The following is a 20,351-nucleotide window of genomic DNA, read 5'->3' as shown; positions in this document are numbered from 1 at the left end:
GGTGACATTGAAACCCGCCTTTCTGCCGGCCAGCTGTAGTGTTAACCTGCATGTAAACGAGGAAAACGTTAAAGCCAGCTCAATGTTTTGCGCTGTCTATCAAAGTCGATAACAATTTCCAAAATACAAGGTCGGAGTCTAGACATATCTAAACAAGGAAAATCTTGATGTAGCTTTTTCAAATAAGAGAATAATATCTCTGTTTCATTGTCCAACCATTTTCACTTCTATTTTATTATACAAATGACCCCTCAGAGGCGAAACTGATGTATATAAAATAAAAAAAGCACACGTTCAAATATTGAGCTATTATTATAAGCTTAAATTTTCTCATTCAATTATACCTGTTTCAAGTTATTTAAGTAATTAATCAGTTAATGCATCTTTAGATAAGTTGATTCGTCGTAGGGTCATTTCTAGCTATAGATAATAACAATTTGACCTGGACATTTGACCGATTGAGATAATATTTATGAATACATATCTCATTGTGCCAACACGGACGGTGTTATGTACAAATTATCTTAAACATTGCTATGAGAAAAAATGTATCGTAAAAATCCATGCACTTATTATACAAGCCCAATCCGAAAATGGCCCATTCATACCAGTTATGATGTATGTACTTTTTTTTTTTTTACTGACGTTTAAGCACGTCTCGTCACAGATTTTCAACCCACTTCCGCGTGTGGTGAAATTGATAACCTCACTAGAATCTCGTACAGAAAGGAACGCGCACCGAGCAGGGCTAGGTCTAACAGATGTCTGTAGTGCTACTTTATTATCAAAATAATAGTAAAATATACACCAATCTAAGTGTTAAAGATGGGACGTAAGGCCTAATTGGCGTACCGCATACACTAACAAACGTGAATATCAGGCCAGCTCAATTATTCAGCCTCTTAAGAAGCAAACATGTACTTAAGCTCTTTAGCGTATAGTTCGGGAAGATTGTAGTTGCCTAATTCTAACTGGTTAAATAAGAACATTCAGAGCGGATGTTAGCGTTAAACAAAGATAGAGATTGTGTACGTTTACGTAGTGCTTTCTCATACCTAGCGAGTGGGAGCCCTCAGCCATTTTTTAAACGTTTTTTTTTTTAAATTCGTTGTTCAACAAACCACTATCAGTACATCTATAATTAGTTGAAACAAATAAAGTTTCTACGAAATTAGATTCAACCATGAATAAGAAAAGGAAAGGTGGCGATACCGGTCCTCTTCTCATATTTTTCACCGCATTTCACAAATTCGGTGCGTATGGTGTTATAAGTGCATGACTTTTTGAATGCTTTGTCTATGTGCCAGCCTCGCGGTTTAGGAGTCTAATAGCTATTGGGACTATGCGATGTTTGACTTTGTAATGGCTAGTAGACAAGAAGCGAATTAATTACCAAAAGGAATCGTTTTTGTAAGACCCTGAAACATTTAAGTAGATCATTTTATATTTTCCCGGTGACATTGTAACATAAAAAATAAAGAAAAAATATATACGCTTTTAGAAAGATTCAGCGTGCCAACATGGTTGTTGCTGGCAAACGAATGGCAAAATCGTTTTACACACCCAGTATCTACGTTGCTCAAGTTCAGTGGGGTAGCACATCACCATCAAGAAAAGATTTTGCCAGCTTCTACTTCAAGACCTTCGTTATGGTTTGACTCAGGTAGTAAACAATACCTTAAATGTTTGCAGAGATCCTAGGCGTTTAAATACAGATTGTTTCTTAAATAGGCTTTAGAGAGGGAGCAAGCTTTTAAAGGGCAAATCTGTGTGGCGCTGTGCCATTGTTATTCGGACCTACGTATACGTAAGCAATATGTTTTCCATTTGCCGCTGTAGGCTTGTATAGTTGTGTTTTTTTTTTATATGTTGAAGTTCAAACCAGCTTGCCACTAAATGGTGGCTTTCTACGATAAAGGTTCAGAGAACATCTAAGTCACCTAGTCGATCTATTCATAGGCTGGAGACATAGATACCCAAATGCAGATTTAGAGAAGAACCTATGCTCACCTTTTTCAAGACGGCATCAAATCCATCATCCGTGTCCTGGTCCGTAATGTATGCGGAATACATTTCGGCCGCAGAGATGGTCGATATCTCATACATCTGTTTAAGTGCCAATTTCACAGCAATATCGGGGCCCGAACTGCGAGCGAGATCTTCGAACGCTGTGAAGGCCGTATGTATACACACAAACGTATTGTTTGTTATAGAACAAATACCAAGATAATAGCCATTATTATTATCATATCCTCATAACATGTCCATGTAACACTGAGCTCTACGGTTTAGATAGAAGCAACCCTTCTACATCGAACATTCAGAAAACTATATGTATTCTTAACCTATATGTTCCACTTGAACCGCTGATGATTTTGGTAACACGGCATGTTTATTTTGAAAGGTTTTTCCTTCGAAACGTAGCATATCAAACCTTGTGCAACGGCTTGAACGGATGATACTATATAAAGGTAAACTGAAAAGTTTCCATGACAACAGAAACACGAGGATGGCATTAATCGTCAAAAATATTCTAATAATATGACTGTGTACACGTTGAACAATACTTGTGAAATCTATGGCCATCTTGAACCCCCAGTTCTAGCCTACCGCTCTTTCATGTCAGTTGACGTTGACGCTTTTCTAAAAATGTAGATATTGAATACCAAGCCGTCCTTAATCTCCTTAATTTAAAAGGCAATACGTATGCGTAAATCAGAACCCGAACTTGACCTTGTCTATAGGAACACTTGATCGTCACCTTCCAGTTTCGAGCAGCTGAATATACCCGTAATTGTATCAGCTTGCTTGATGATAAACGTATGGGGTGGATAAAAACGACAGCCACGAAAGGTAACACCGAAGCAATTCAGTAAATGTTCGTAGACGACCGTCGAATTAAAGTTGCTTTGAGAGAACGTACTTGCTATATGTGTTAAGCGACTATCTGATGTTAGGAAAGACAATAACTGAGACGGAGCACGCAGCATTACTTGATAACCTCGGAACAGAAATTGTCGAAAGCGGGCCCTAGTAAGAAAGCTTGGGTTCATTTATCATGCAGCGTATTTACCTACGTTTTACCGGATCTACACGACTTTCTTCTGTATCGTGCGTTCAATTGAGAAAGCTACCGCATTCATAAATGTGTACTTTCGAAACACCAAGAGCCCGACTAGTATTTGCCCAGAGTAGAGGGCTAGAAGGACGGGAGCATTGTCCAGGAACTGTATAGACCTACGACAAGATTTTATTGAAAAATAAAAGTCTGTGATAGAAAAAAAAAAAAAGACTTATTTTTGGGTCTGGTTGAAAGGATATTAGGATACCTGTCTCACGAACGTTAGCCATTAGAAACTAACGTTAAATATGATTTGTAATTTTTTGGTAAGTGAATGAGTAGATGATTCAGAGGTTTCCTATGTATGAAGAACTTGGATACGTGGTAGGTGTTGTCGGATGAGCTTTTAAAAAACAGTGTTTTCTTAGCCTATCAACGGAATAGCAACATACCAGGCTCAAGTCCCATCACTTGGCGAAGCACTAATTCTCCGTCTGTATCGGTGGTTCCCATCATAATATCCTGAAAACGAATGGAAGGTGCAAAACAAGCGTTAAAAAAGAAGCGTTGCCACGATTCTCATATTGTCATATGTCCTGTATTGGAAGCGTGTATGGTCGTTCAAGTGTTGCATGCATTTTAGTTTACTAATGGTTCACTGCTACTAGAAAGAGAGAGCAGAAATAATCAAAGCAGCGGTCTAGCGTTACTGCCGGAGATACAAATGAAGCACAATCGCTAACGATGTAAGTAATTGGCGTCCGTTATAGAAAAAACGGTTTGTCATATTTTAGGAAGCTGAGACATGTTTTTTCCAAGAGATCGCGCAAATGTACACGTTAAACATCAAGATCTTAGCAAGTGCAATGCTCTTGAATCCATTTGATAGTTTTGCATTATGCGTTCATAGAATATTCTGTCCGGTTCGTAGACTTTGTGATGGGAAAATTTTGAAATGTCGTCTACGAACTTAGAGATCCAGAAGTCTCATTCCAGTACTGCCACAGAATCGCGACGACGGGTTGTGTCCGTAACCTTCTCTGAAGGATTCCCTTACAGCTGCTAGCTACTTTCCTAGAGTATCGTAGTACAAACAGTATAGAATTTATGCTCATAGATAGAGAATGACAGCGTGAAAGGTTTCAATCGACGAAACAAAAGCAAAATAGGTCGTCACAACTAGTTTTCATATATCTTGGAATAACGTCTCATTTTGGCTTGAGAAGCATCGTATTAGCAAAGGTGCTAGAAGTACAGATGGCTTTGATAGTACTATGCCTAATAAAGGATATGTCCCTTGATGATGGTGCCATAGAGAGACGCAAAGCCAAACAAACAACTTAATTTGCGCGAGGCGATAACCTGAGTCTGTTACTTTTTACGCTTCAGATTAACAGCTTTCCCTCATGTATTAGGCCCCTCATATAGATAACGTTGTCATCTACACCACAAGTGGACACCATCTGCAACAGGCACTAATAACCCTGAATAGGTACGCTATCGTTAAATGTCCAGGACCAAGATAGAAACCATGAAGTTGCGAACAGAGGGCTTGCCAGTACTAACTAATCCTGTTTGTATGAGATAACTTTCAAATAGCCAACGCGTTTGCGTAGCTCGGCTTGTCACCAACGGCAACGAGAAGATGCTCACATAGAGAACTGAGTTGGAAGAACGATGTCGTACCTGTCAAAATTGACAGATCGCAGAACCTATTAGCTAGTTCCTTTAAAGACGGTACCGACTGCCGCATATAGAATTCCAATCCATAGCGAGCGAAGCGTCGGAAATTTAATAATTTTGAACAGATTAAAGCGTTTTTGAAACGGGTACTGAACCCTTTTTCTCGCGACGTCCATCGCAGTTATGTGAAAAGCGTTTAGTCTTCCGGAAAACGACGCGTACAAGCCATTCGCTTATAAACAAAGCTTAAAGAATAAATAGTAGAATAATAGGAGTAGATCCTCTCAACGTCAATTAAGACCGACGGCAAATGGAAGCAAAGTAAACAAAAATAATCGCCGTATCGTAGTACGGTTCGCGGTGCACGGGTTCCATCAGGTCGCTTGGAAAACGAAAGGATTCCACGAACTCAACAAGTTTTATCTGCGGACTTTTTAAATAGATGTGTCACTGATGGTTGTCGGAAACATTTCCAAACCGTATATATCCGTAGATATTATGTTCTAATTAGAATCTTTTTCTTTTTTCATCTAACACGCATACTATCTTTCGAGGTTTTTGTTCTCACTGATTTAGGTTGCATGAATGCGTAGTACATCAACAGAAGAACGTTGTTCACAACGTTTGAAAGAACAAGTATTTGGTTCATTAGTCCACCTCTTAAATCTATCGAAGACCATCTACGTCCACTACCGGATCACTAGAACATATACAAATATCTACAGATTTCGAAACGTCACTATAGCTGCTACGGAAATGGCCTTGCTTTGCAGCCTAGTGGTTCTCTAATCCTTTGCGGTTCGCAAGGACCAAGGTCTGCGAGGATGGAGAATGCTGAATTAGCCATCTTTAGAAAAACTAAATACACAAACGCTCCTTTCACGCCCTGTAAAGACATATGGCAGCTCAAGGCATCAAGATAACGTCTGTCCCGTCAGGATTGTTTTTGGTAGCCATGCAGGTAAAGACACTATATTTCTCTCATTAGTTCTTATATTCTGCTAAATTATAATGAATTCTTCTCAAATACAAGCAATGTCAAATCAGCTTGACCAAAACGTATAAAAAAAAATAGTGCCAACATAAGCCAACCTAAAACCAACGTGCGTATAAGTACACCGATGGCCTTATCAAAGGCATCGTATATAGACCGAAGGAATTACGAAGCACAAAACGTTTTAAAATAATGCACATGATGCGGGAAATCGTATCACTTACGATAGAGAACAGGTAACTTTTGGATCACTAATATGCTTTAATCTCTTGGAGCAATTCATGTTCAGTTTTAGTAGAAACTTTCAACAAGTCCTGGCTTTGAAAGACCTTTAAAAAAAAGAGTGCTTAGAAAATCGTGTGGAGCTTTTCCAAAATTGCCTGTTATGTCGAAAACATAGCACGAATTAAAAATGTGTAAATGATATATATCAAGAACATTATATATCCTACCACCATCGCAAGTGCAAGCAAAAAAAATGCCGAGAACGACTCAACTAATTGAAACGTTATCTGTTTAGTAAGGAAAATATTATTTTCCTATCTGTACAGTTTTTTTTTCTTTTTTTTTTTTTTTTTTTGCCAGTGATGATAATACCGAACCCCCCGAAGTCTTAAAAAGATTACAATTATTATCAGTTTATGAATAGGAACTGTTTGCACTACTGACTCGCGTTTGCGAAATGTTTTTAGAATCCGTGCGATAACTGACAGCAGCGGTAACAACAATAAATGATAGAGATGCAATAAGTTATTTTGTCTGCAGACATTTCCATTTTCTGCGCTACATTATGTAATTAAGCAATCTGCATCTAGCGGAATCACACGGTTCATGTCGCCGCCGTTGCGAGTCAGAAGTATATCGTGCTAGAGTTTGCATTTAGTTGTTTAGGCAATGGCTGTTCTTTCCGAGACTATACCATTGATGTGTTATGCAGCAGCACCACCAATCTAACTTAACAGAAATAGTTGCTAAAAATTAAACTTAGGCTTCTTAAAGACTAACTTACTCTATGCGATGATCCGGAACGAAAAAAAGGAAACTACCCGAATATTTGACAAAACATTCCTTAGCTTTCCCTTATGCTTGTGTTTAATTTACTAAACTTACTATAGTTTAATAAACGGAGACTGAGATCTTTAAATTCAAGAACTTTACGACGATACTTTGGGAAACGCTGCGGCGTATTCCATCTATAGATTAATATATAAGATATATGTGATTTATCACTGCTTTTAGCATTACGTGAGCTAAATAAAAATCGGATCTGAGCATCAATTTCCAAAAGTTGCAATAATCCTTTATCCGTTTTAGTTAATTTGCTAACACATATAATTTTCATCATTTTAGCGAAAGCAAGTAACTAATTATTAATTTTAGCCCCCAAAAAAACCTGAAACTATTAAATATCGAATTTTTTCCTCAATCTCTTTAAGTATTATGTCAACTTACTACAATTCTTTTGCTAAATTTATATTTTGCTTTTTTGTAGTCTTATTCTTTATCCGTCAAATAAATAATATAAGATCTTTTATTTCCTACGATTTATTTTACATTGATAAAATAAGTACAATAATAATAATTGCTCTAACCTTATGAATTGCTTGTCTGATAATATGATTATTAAAATATAATAAACTTCTTTTCTTCAATCAACGTTGCTTGAGTGCTACTTTTCGCTTTCATTCTTCTTTTTTTTTTTTTTCACTCCCCTATATATACATATATATAAAGAACGGTCATCCGTAGAGCAACTCAGCATGATACGGTGTTTTGCGACAGATCAGAGATCTTCAAGATGCCAGATAAATACGTGCCACGATATATGATTTGCATGGCTGTTGTTCTATATACACTAAGTCATGCCACATAAGAATAAGAAACATTTTTTTCTTTTTTAATAAGAAGTTCTCTTTGCCTTTGTTATACTATAAGGGAATACGCACAAGGACTAAGTCTCTGTCAAGTGTTTACGTACCGTACCGCACTTTTTAAATGGCTGGCTTTTTTCCGCCACAAAACCAAGCGTGTTTGTACCTTAACCGCTTCGCACTCCCCGAGGTTTAGCGGGCAGACCACTGGATACCGCCCTGGCGACACCGTGCCGGTGATAAATGGCTCACCAATAACACTTTCAGCGTACATAAACGAATACATCTATTTTATACTAAAACAACGTACATACATATCATATGCACCGGGAGAATAAACGACACCGACCATAGTACTAGTTATGATCAACGTCAAAACGTTCTACGTCCTTTTCTCCGACAGGCGCACCCCATATATGTGCTTTAGAAAGCAAAGTTCGATGACGGTTTGGATTGGTCAATAAACTGAAACTTTCGTCCGCAGTTATTTTCAAATATTGGCTGCCTTACTTTGTATCAATGAACACTTTGTTTGTTATATGTGAAGGGAGCAAGAATATTTAGCTGAGTCCAAAATGTCGACCAAATAGGTCGACTGCGCAGCTACCTGGGCTTGCAACCTCCAAGAACTTTAAATCTAGACTTCTAGCAAGCACATAAATCAAGAGGCAGGGGGTAAAGCTTTTGTGGCTGTCGACGTTGGAACAGAGTATCAACTAGCTCGAAACTCATGTCGAACAATTCGGTTAAGCTCCTTGAACTCTGTTAATATCACGTGGACTGCAGACAAACAAGTAGTTGCTATGGAAGTATAAGTCAAGTATTCATCATACCGTTATGCAGAGATGTATACATATTGAATATGATCATAAACCTGTTACCTAGGAAGAAATAGCGATAGCTAACAGCTTTTGCTGTAAGGTACACCCAAATAAAAAAAATAGTATTTTGAACAATCTCTAATCCACAACGATCACAAGAATCGAAGTATCGTATGTTATGTATTTAGATAGGTGTTTAAATTAGTCATTAATTAGGCCCTTTAATCGGAGCTCTGTGGCTTGTTATTTTTATGTTGTTATAACACATATAATCGTTACGAAAACTAGTCAGGACCAAGCTGAAGGATCTATGGGCTGAGTCCAATTCGACATTGCACAAAGCTTTAGTTAAATAGTTAGGTTCAAGGTTTGTGCAGGCGGAAGCAAGTTGTTTAATAGTAAAGAATCTGATTTCCTGTTTAAACAGCCTAATACTGCTAATTTTTAAAAAGCAATACGCCAGTGCGTGAAGGGCGTACCCAACCGAATCTACCAAAATCCGATAAGGTAGATCCAAAATTATTCGGCAGCTACAACAAGTGTTTTCATTATTGACAGCCCTGTGTCATCACAGTTCTCCCCTCATCTGTCGTGTACGGCAGCGAGCTGTTCAGAATATTCCACATGAAAGCCGTCTTTCACGTTTAGAATGAATTACATAACGTTTTGACCCGGTTTCATAAGGGACTGACACTTGGAATCGTTTCATTCAATATAGCTCTTATAAAATACAATAGGTGTCCTCCTCTTGAAATAGTCAAAAGCACACCAGTACCAATGCCAACTTCAACATTGGCGCTGATTCTCGGAGTCAACGGACGAATCGGTGTCCAAGCGCTACGACCTCGCTCCATGCAAACATACACGCGCATGGCAATAAAAGTTTCTATTCTGTCATTCATTTCCGTTGCTATTTGTCACATCTGTTCCTAATACGTTGTTATTAATAAGAATGTTGTCTTCTGTAATAGGTGTTGCTTGCTTTCGCTAAGCCCATCATTGGGGTCCTAGTTGCCAGGGAACTTTAGCAGTCCAGCGTCTACTGCAGTCAATGAAGAATCAAATATAAGTGCCGTTTTGAATTTTGGCATCTAGGCCTTGTAACACCTTAGTAGCTTCTCCGTACGCATCGGCATGAGGACTATTTCGCTAGTTGTCCATGTACTTTAAAGACGTCCTGAACGTACCATACGAACGTTACCATAGAACTGTATATTGACGCTAGTCGATTCAGCGGTATGGATCGTACGGTATAGACCATTAGGTAAAATACACTCAAAGACACGTCGTACTGAAACCAAATTGAGGTTAGTTATATTCTCGAGCAGTATTGTTGTAGCTTACAAGGGGCGGCGGTGTTTTAGCTATATCTGTCCTATCCTATTTCATTGCCGCTGATGTGAGCAGCATACGGAACAAGTTAAAATGTATCTTGATTATCTTAGAAGCTTGCGTTATTTTCTACGTCAGAATGCAAACCTTCGTATAGTTATTTGGAAAGATTATGTATTTGTTGTCTGTTATGATGAACGTTTTGAAAGTCTCAAAAAGCTTAAGCGAACGTTATTAGTTGTCGTCAAACATTATATTATTAATCTCAATAGCAAACTGTGGAAGCGTTACTATCCACAGTCGGCCAGAGAGGGCAGAGAGCCAAAAATAAGCCAGCGAAAACGTTTATTCTGCCTTTTTGGTCGTGTTAAGTCAAAACATGCTGAGGTGCACGTTTAAGCTTTAACGCACCTTGAAAAAAAGACTACACACACATCCTTCAAAGATCGATATCTTCTAAGAACGCACCAGAAAGAATACATGGATCAGTTTAGTCTCATGTTAGCTTTCTGGCAACAGCCGAGCCAATGGTGTGTAGGACGCAAGAAGAGCCCGTACAGACGAGCCCAGATGACTGTCAAAACATTTGGACTACCTGTTATCATACGGCTATATATGTACAGCTGTTAAAAAAAAACACACACAACAAGCAAGAATCACTGCTACATATGAGCAAGCAAATTCGAAAATGTTTAATTAATGTTATTAACTTCATTCGGGTTTATTTGTAAGTGGCTAGCAGTACAAGCTTGAGCTATGATTAAGTGAACGAATTCAAACGGTAAATCTCATGCGATCGGGGAGTGTTTTCGAGAACTTCTTCGGGGCAAGTTGGACATTTGACTAATAGAATCTTTGCAATAAAGCACAAAAAATTTTGTTGAAATTGCCAAAGGAGATGTGAGCATACCCTTCGACATATTTAAACAAGGAATTGCTAGCTGCTGAAAAGATGTTTTCAAACTAAAAGAAGATATAGAAATATATATTGTTATGGGGACGAAAAACAGATACCAACAGACATCGCTAATATATAACGTCCAGAAAATGTTATTCCGGTCAGGTTATTTCTAGGAATGGTTTTGTACTCCAATGCTTCCTTTTCTTGTGGGGTTCTTGAACAACCCTGACCCTCCTTCGATGAACTGGGGACGAAAAACATTCGGTCTGTGTGAATCTATCATGGACTGCCATTATTGACAATTAGCTACCGAGATCGTTCGATGAAAGCTAAATCGATAGACAGTGAAGACGACATGAAGAAGCGTACACACGGTGACATTGCGTCTCAAAAAGTTTTGTAGGAACAATTGACCACTAAAGAATAGAGTTCACCAAACATTGTCTTCACTTGTTGTTTCGTTCCGGTCCATTGTACCACACGCAATTTCGCCCTGGGCTTAGCATCCGTACCAGCCAATTTCAGCTCAGATATCCTCACTTGTTTGCTTAATATGAGACTCGTACAGGTAATTCAGCGGTAGACCTATACTTTTATCACCTGTATTTGAGAAATGACATAGACTGTGAGGTAGTGGCTGACGTAGACGCGTCGGCCTCCCATCGAGGATATCTTAAAACGGAGACACATAAAACACGATTTAACAATAATCTTCGCATCAGCTTGCGTAATTGCTACTGTCTTTTCTCCAGTTGCAGTTGTGTCCCACAGAACTCATTTAACACGTCATCATCATTCTATGACGCAATCGAATCACGGTCGAATGTCTGCTATTGTATAACCGCAATAAACCTCCCCAGCCGAAATAATTTCGACGACCACTGTTGTCATAGTAGATTTTAGACGTCATTATTTGTTTGATGACTATTACCGGACGGTGAAGGATAGGGATGAAACATCTTTGGCGTTCCTGCTTTATGTACTCACTCCACTTCAGCTGACGACCCTCCCGTCTCGTGATCCTTGTGACAATAAATTATGTTTAAACGCTAAGCTTTATTTTATAACACCGGTGGCTGCAGCAAACAGCTAATGTTGTCCCATAGAATTGCCATTCATTACTGTAGAAAAAAAAAAAATTTTTTTTATACTTTTTAATGAACAGCGATAGTAAAAGCAGAAAAAAAAAAAAAAAAGACAAAGCGTGTTGCAATATCTGATCACAGCATGCATCGCTGCGTATATATGTACATTGTTCCGATTCTTCGGACAGATTTTTTCAATTACGCTATTAGGCGACGATCTGTAGGTGCAAAACACAGTCCTGTCACATAAAGCATTTAGTATCGGAATACAGGCACGGTAACTTTTCATTGGACAAGTTCTTGCTGTAATGGCTTTGTCTCAAGATGTTTCGCCATTCTATCGAACTCTTGCAAAGGGGCAATTAACTGCAATAACTTGCAATTAACTGCAAAGGGGCTAAATCGCCGCGTCGGGAGTGTAATCAGCAGAGATTTCCTATTGCTACCCTGTTTCCAATCGTCGTTTTTCGTTTCTGGGTCCAATCGTACGAAAACTGCCCATTTTGGCACTAGTGGTTCGTGTCAAAGTTTCGAATGCGCATGACAGCCTATCGACAAATATTCCGCAATGTCAAGGATGCCATGAGAACGAGGTATAACAATTACCTATTAATCACCTTTTAATTTCCTACAAGCAGTTCAGAGAGAGGGACGACTTATTTATAGATGATAAATAACTCAGAAAATAATAAAAAAAAGATTAGGCCGTACAGTGAACTTCGTACTATACGATTATATGTATGGCAAAGGATAGGCACTCGCCTCTTTTTGAGTTAAGAATGCTTACAGGCTGTCTTTAGAATTTTTACGTGCTACAGAAATATCTTCTTGTATTCTTATCCCAGTCTAGGAACGTGGCAGAATTTTTAAATCAGACCAAAATAGCCGCTATGACAGAGCGTGCGGTCGACTAGAAAGAGAGGTAAGTAAAACAATGACCAGGACCCACTTCATTGAGTAGATGTTTCTTTCTAAAAGACATGCCATCCTCAAGTATCGCAAGTCACCATAGCGGTAGAGCGGCATAGCTTGATCTTAATATTATATATTAGTTTGGCGTCACAATAGAGCCAATGAATACCGAATAGTCTTTAACAGTTCCGCTACCGGTCAAATCGGCAATAAAAAACAAGATTTCCCATACAACTAATTCCTCATAAATATATACATCTTTTTATCCTATTATTAACAGCGGCCCGTCAATTATAGCCACTGCTAGAACTAATACCACGACAAAATAAGCGATGTTTGTCATTATCGAGATATCTGTTCGCTATTCATTGGTATATGTTCGTATCTCGGTAAGCGTCATGCATGTTTTTCTGCAGACAGGGTAGTAGGTGCAGTCCGTCCAAATAGATCGATTGATCAGTCAATCCATCAAGAGGACGGAACCTATGGATCATCGCTATTGTACAGTATGTGTTGTATCAACCTCATACCCACATTTTCTGTTCAATATTCTAATAGCAATTTGTCCATCATAATAAAAAACAATATTCGATGCTCAGAGTCCTTTTGTTATACAAGGGCTTAGATTTGTCAAGGGCAACACCAACAGCTACCCTTACTGTCATGGCTTCTTGATTTTTGGTGAGGGGGAGAGGGGGGGGGGGGGTAAGCGTCTATAACCTTAAATATCAAGGTTGTCACGTTTTGATTAAACATTTGAGTAAGAACACCGTGCAACTGATTATGTCTTTTTCTTACATCGAAGGTAAGTTCTCTGGTTCACGCATGTTATGCCCGGGAGAATTTCCCTTTGACAATAGTTTAGTAGATTCAATAACCCCTCTTTGCTCTTGATCACATTCACTTGACGGGCAAAAATAACTTAATTACAAACTTCTTTAATTCTAGCTTTATTAATTATCTTACAACATTTGTCACCGAGGCAAACATCTTTGTTTTCGACATAGATACACGAAGAATCAATCTCCCTTGAACTACGTACAAAGCGTAGAATTTGACTAGTTAGTGACTATTATTAACGTGTGTCGCTGGCCTTCGAGTGTAGTGAATCAAGTGCTATATGAATAACAAAAAAAAAAAACACGTACAAACACACCACCATCATACTATTGAATACACACAGTAGGAATGCAAACGCCAAATGATAAACGTCCTATGTCAAACGGAATAAACAGCTCGGCTAAATAAAGCTTTGGCGACAGCTTTTCGTTGTGTAATATTATCACAGATATTACCATGACAATTGCATTGACACTTTCAGTTTTATACCGCTATAACGTCATTGCGTGTTTTTCATACACTTCTGGATAATTTCGCCCCTACGTGTACAATATAAGGTGGTAGATCTTTAAGTAGTGAAGAAGCCCATGCTGTAAAGAATATAAAACTGTCCGATTTTTTTTTACTGAACATAAAAAATCAAAGTAAAAATGCACATGACACAAACATTTTCTAGGGTCCACATAATCGTTCTCTGAGTATTTTGTAGAATGCTGATTAATAAGCTGTATCGGACTTGGCATTGAAACGTACGACAGATCTATGACAAGTCTATAATATACCAGTGCTGAGCTACTCCAAAGCTAATAATCGGATGTGTAAGAAATGGGCCATATCTTACCCTCTTCTCCGTCAGCAACGTTGGCCATTTCTGGAGCCTTGATGAGATAATGATATGTCGATACATATCTTTCGACTTGCGAATACATATTATTACAGCAAACACATTCATAACAACATTCCGAAAAGAAACTGTGTGAGAAAGTTTGTCGTCTATGGCAGATACGGTAAAACAGATGCGATGCATCAGTAAAAATCCATTATACCGCTTAATTGCGAAGATGTAGTTCAATACGTTATAGCTTGAAAGCGTTTTCCACCGAAGTCACGAGACACTGAAAAAGCTAAAACTACCATTTATATTGCACACTTAGACAGCGGATTCAAAAGTCACAACTCGGTTCCCCTCCCAAATCGACGTACGTACACACGTATGCAATACATTAACTGCAACCCCATATGCATAAGACTATTATATACTACCAAGTGGTAGCCTCTGAGTTGCAAAGTTCAAAAATAGCCGCCTAAGTCACCCTTGCTACGAATTAATTCGAAAAGAAAAGAAATAGTATTCGATACTAACAGGCTTTTAGATGGGTATTTTCTCTCGTTGTATGATTCGGTACGTTGAGATTTGCCTGCATATAATCATACATCGCCAGTACGAACAGATGCGTTTCTGCTATTGACACATAATATAAATAATAATAGTAAAGCATAATAATGTTTGTCGTACAGCTCTACGTGCTGTATGTAACGGCCACATTAGTCATCGTAGAGTTTAAGTTCGATGAGCGTTCGATACCACGACGGCAAAAGCTTGAGTTCCACTGCGGACAACTGTGCCACCCTGACAAATACGATTCTACACGAGCGAGCGTTATTTTCAACAGTTGCTAAACGTGAAATTATTGTTTTTTTTTGATAAAAATACAACATTTTAATAATCAATAAAACAACACTATTTTTATCATTGACGGAGAAACCCACTGTGGTAACTTAACCATAATAGGCTTCTCTGTCGAAGGTTACACAGATATGTCGCATAGGCAAAGGTAGAGCAGATCTTTAAAAAATGCTTTTTTTCATATTGAACATCAAAAGCTTACGTCAACATTTACTTTGGTCAGGTTTCTAATAGTTGACGCGTAGATTTGTGGCCACTTTTTTACACCTTGTAAGCAAATGGTGGAGACGGGAGCTTTGTTGGGTGAACATAGCTAACTTCTGGGTTTTAGTAGATAACTGAACTAAGCTTGAACATTACCTTGATAATCAGCCATTTCTAAGTAAGCAGGCTTGTGTTTAAACATAGATAAAGGTGCTCGATCTTAATATTTACTCGATTATCATCGTTCCTCAAGTGCTGCAGTTCTCGGTGCATCGCCCCCCAAGCTGGGGAATAGAATATTTGTGGTAAAAGTCAACTGTGGCTTCTTCAAAATGAAGCGAGCAGGTATAGGATATTGGTTAAGTACCCCCTTCACAAAAACTTTTTCTTTATACTATTTACCGAATAAATAAAATTGGCCTTTATTTTTTTGTAAATCTGTACACGTATGCCAATGATATCGAACGAGAACACAGAGAACGAAATCACAATACGTCTTCGACGTTTTTTTCTTTGCGGACCAATCGCATCGGACTATTATTTCCACTGGCCGAAATCGGCATTATTAATATCTCCTTATTAAGGCGAGACTTGCACAGATTGACATTATCAAATATCTAGGGATTTGGCTTTTTAGGTCGTTGAACGTTGGTGAGCAGACTACCCATCATACTGTGATTGAGTGCGCGATGTTTTCTCAAGTCGATCCTCTGATTTATGTGACTCGCATCTCGTGCCCGCAGCCACATGCCTTGCCATTGTTTGACATAGCATCTTTACAGGTAAAACTCATAAGCGGCTATTTAGCGGTGTTTGGAATTGCTGCCAAACTAACTAGTTAGAAATACTAGAAGAATATTTTTACAATGCCCACAGTTGCAGTATGGTCTATCAGGTCATATCGCAAAAGGCGTGTCCACGTACGAACACTGGACAAAGGCAAAATGTTCTCGAAAAATATTCGAATTTGTGTATTGCCGTTCCAAAACCAGAGCAGGCTCCAAGTTCAAAATCACTAACTAAACCCGAATGGGGTAACCTCCTGCGCGTATAGAAATACAATTTTGGTAATCTTAACCTTTAATATTTTAAATCTTTTCTAAATGTCATTTTTATTTTATAATCAATAAACAGTTTGCCCCGTCAAATAATTTTGGCTACAGCAAAATCTGTAGGTTGCTAAAAAGACGGATAAAATAAAGATTCAACAAATAAAGCATTGTAGTACATTCCCAAATATATTCTATAAGCCTTAACTGCCTAATATTAGCAACGGGGTAATCGTTTCAAGCGCTTCCCAGCTAATCCCTTGATATCAGCGCTATGATACAGGACTATACTATGTAAATGCAGCGCATGCTAGCTGGTTCCCGTCTTCAGTAAGGACAGATCAAATCTTCTGGTTGTCGTTATGATATGATTGCTTCTAACCAGCATTTGCTTGTAGCTTCGTCTAGAATTACGGTAGAAACTTGTCGTATGGACGATATCTGTAGTTCAGGTTCAATGTCAAAGCCTCGCGGATCTTTTAAGATAAATTCTATACGTTTTATATGTACTTAGACTAAACGCTGATAACATGAAGGCTCTACGCTTGCGTCTTGTTAATCAAATTAAAGTAATAGCGATTTCTGAAACATTGTTGCCAAACCAAATGCAAGGAATTATGAAAGTTGCAAAAAAATCAACTACATATTTAACCTAGAATGCAAACATACAGGATAAACTCAAAACGGTCTCGATTTCGTCGCGAATTTTGTTTTGTGCCTCTTCGCGTTATCCTTAACTGTTTCCTGGACTCGACGACGGTGTATAGTTAGAAGTTGGACTTAGAATAAAGATTACATGGGTCGCACTTAGAAAAATCATGAATATTATATGAACTTTATTATTTAATTATTTTAAGTAATTAAATTAAGATTGCCGAAAGTGCAGCAACAAATTTAGAACTGGCCTTCAATAGAATAGCTAGCCCTGGTTGGTTTTAGCGCTCATCACTGTTGTCACAGCTAATGACCGTATAAGCATGCGTAGGTCTCTGTTGAACAGAACATGACCTTCCTTGGTTTTTGTCTTCGTTCCGTATTATTGACCTTCCAGAAGTTCAGCCCCAGCACGTCGTTTACTGGATTCTCTTATACAGTGGTACATAATTTAATTATATCTTTCAAAGATACTTTTTGGCCTACGGCTATGTTTCTGGTACTGATCTGAGACGTTTCTTTCATTATCATTATGATTATCAGTATTACAGGTAATAAGACTATTTATTGAATGTGATGTAAATTGGATTCCTGTTGAATAATATTACAGTTACTATTTAGGATACGTATCCATTAAGTATGTTGTCCTGCAACTTAGTTACTAAAACAGGTTAAGGCGTATAACTATGGATAGCAAGAATAGAAGCAACGTAGTAAATGTGCAGTTGAAACAAATGCAACTTGATTTACAAGCCTAGATTTTTTTTTGGTTAACTAGTTCTCTTTCGATTATTAGTGTTGTCACAATTTTAAGTTATACTTACTTGTGATTTTGTGCCTTTTTCAACATAAAATCCATGAGCTTAGGAAAGCGCTGAACGATACGTCAACCTTGACGTCAGTGCTTTTGGGTCTTAAAATTGTGATTTAAGAAGGAATGACAACAATATTTTCAAACGTAGACCTCTTAGAAAGTTGTTTAATAGTTAGAGTTAAAGAAACCCCAGATAAACCCATCCTTGCTTAGCCTTCTGTTGAGGACAGGCCTTTAATGCTATACCTAAAGAAGTGATTTCGAGAACTTGTATACAGGCCAAAAATACTTGACTGTGTTAAAAAAATTTTGTTAGGAAATCCGATCAATATATACCATGGCATTGGACGCGAACGTCACTAGTATTGTGGTAGGTGGTACCGCATTTCAATCTAGCCCCAACTGCTCTTCCGATGGGGGCAGGCTGGTTGGGACCAGGTCATGATATACGTGGTTGTTGGTGCTGGAAACCAGGCCAGTACCTTGGAAAGGGGACTTGGCCAAGGGGAAAGATTGAATGAAGGCGCTTATTAAGAGACGCTCACGACCTTAAAAGGTTATACTAGATTTTAGCGATTTTAGACGATAAGAAGACGTATGTAATGACGATAATCGAACGTAACGACTATAAAATATAAATAATGAATATCTATCAATTTGCGAAAAATACATGCATATATTGCAGCTAAGTTAATCAAGCAAGCGCAGACTTTTGAGATAGGCAAAGTTTTCCCAACTTCGTACAATTCTATAGCATTAACTGCGTACGCATATTAATGGTGGAAAAATAAAAATTGTGAAGGCTTATTGCTCGTATTGATTTAGTGTTTCGCAAAATGAGGAGCGGCCGAACTTGTCCACTCTACGTCCAAGATAAAAAAGAAACTCCTTGTTTTTATTGACCGCATACGTTTCCTAACGCAACGTGTTTTGTAAAACGTGCGTTGTCTATGACTCTTATGTTGATATCGATTTTAACGTTATTGAAATATGCATATTTTGCATATAGCGCTTATAGTAGCTATGAGAGCGCCTTGAACTAGGTAGAGTTGAAACAAGTTTCTATTATAAAAAGGTGCACAGAAAGGTTTAATAAAACAAGACTTAATGAAAGCTGTTACATATTAGAGTACTTTTTTTTTGCTGTAAGCTTTAAATAAGTAAACATTAGCATATTAAGATAGAAGAGTGCCATAATAGCGGAATCACTATAAAGGATTTTATTTACACTCTACCAGTTACTGTTTATTTATTGTAGTTGAATAGGTATTTCGACGTGTGATACCCGTTCGTAGTAAACATAATACATTATAAGGACTCATCGAAAGACTGTGTTTGAAAATTATGGAAGCAACCGTAACCCCGTGTTTCAAATAGAGCATATATATGTGTGTAAATTTTTATTGGCCTATTTAATTTTAAGGTAGCAGCATTATTTGTCACGCGTAATAACGTAATGGATCAGTGAACGGAGTAACAAGTGAACCGGCAAAAAAACTACGAGTATAATTGATCGTTATCCTTGTTTGACACTCGGAGCAATCATATATAAACCCATGTAAGACCATTTTCCATTCAGATAAACCAGTGACGATGGGACACGTTACCCTAGTAGGCTCTGCTTCTATGGGTATCGCTTATGCAATCATCGAATAACTACCTTCCTATACAACCAGTACTGACCTAATGAAAGCGACTAAACCATTATCCTGCTATTTATATAAATCAGTCGAACAATCACTAACGGTAGGCGCCTTTCAATTACACTGACACCTACTATATAAGTCATATATAAAATACCACCATCAGCTGCATTAGGTTTCTATAACGCTTATAGGATAATATCCGTAGGGTACTTTGCATATCCAGTATAGAGGTACGTCGATCGCTTAACGCATATACACTCCATAGCCTTAATACGAATTGTTACATACATATCCAGCAAATTCATCTCGTCCAAAGTACGCTACATTCACTAAACATTTATTTTAACCCTTTATTTTTTTAATAATTAACCTATTTTACTTTAACCATATAATTTGCATCTACGTCCTCAGTTCATTAGTGTTATTACTATATATATATATATATATTATATTGGTATTAATAGTTATTTAAGAGCACGCCTCGTTTAATGTCTATAAATAAAATAATAGTATGATTATCATTGGTCGGCGTTAAGGTCACATTCATATAAACCTTAGATCTATTAAATTAGTTAGTTAGTAAAATTAGATGTAGATGACTATTTTTTTTCACTACCTCGCGCCTAACACCTACACCTAACAAAAACGTTGCTTTTGATTCGAATTGATATATCATGTATTGCCGTCGCTGTCTACAATGATCTGCTATGTCGCAGTTAATTTGGAAATTTTCAGATCTGTGCTTGTGTGTTTCTCGGCGTCGGGCGAAACGTTAAGATACAATGAGAAGCCACATT

General features: G+C 37.9%; 1 protein-coding gene across 3 annotated transcripts in view; it reads right to left on the bottom strand.

The window, feature by feature from the left end:
• LOC111244098 (acetylcholinesterase-1-like) overlaps positions 1-20,351 on the bottom strand; it is a 41,141-nt gene that overhangs the window by 9,599 nt on the left and 11,191 nt on the right. For 2 of the 3 annotated variants that reach the window (XM_086978480.1, XM_022790741.2), the window contains exons 2-3: positions 3,514-3,583; positions 2,011-2,168 (exon numbers count right to left, since the gene is read on the bottom strand). The exons of the other annotated variant lie outside the window; for it this stretch is intronic. In XM_086978480.1, the coding sequence (XP_086834606.1) occupies positions 2,011-2,168; positions 3,514-3,583 (228 nt within the window). The remainder of the gene's footprint in view (positions 1-2,010; positions 2,169-3,513; positions 3,584-20,351) is intronic. 3 annotated transcript variants of the gene reach the window in all.

Source organism: Varroa destructor, unplaced genomic scaffold (assembly GCF_002443255.2).
Source record: "Varroa destructor unplaced genomic scaffold, Vdes_3.0 BEIS01000002.1, whole genome shotgun sequence".
NCBI classification, from domain to species: domain Eukaryota; kingdom Metazoa; phylum Arthropoda; class Arachnida; order Mesostigmata; family Varroidae; genus Varroa; species Varroa destructor.
This window is presented reverse-complemented; position numbering and strand designations above follow the sequence as displayed.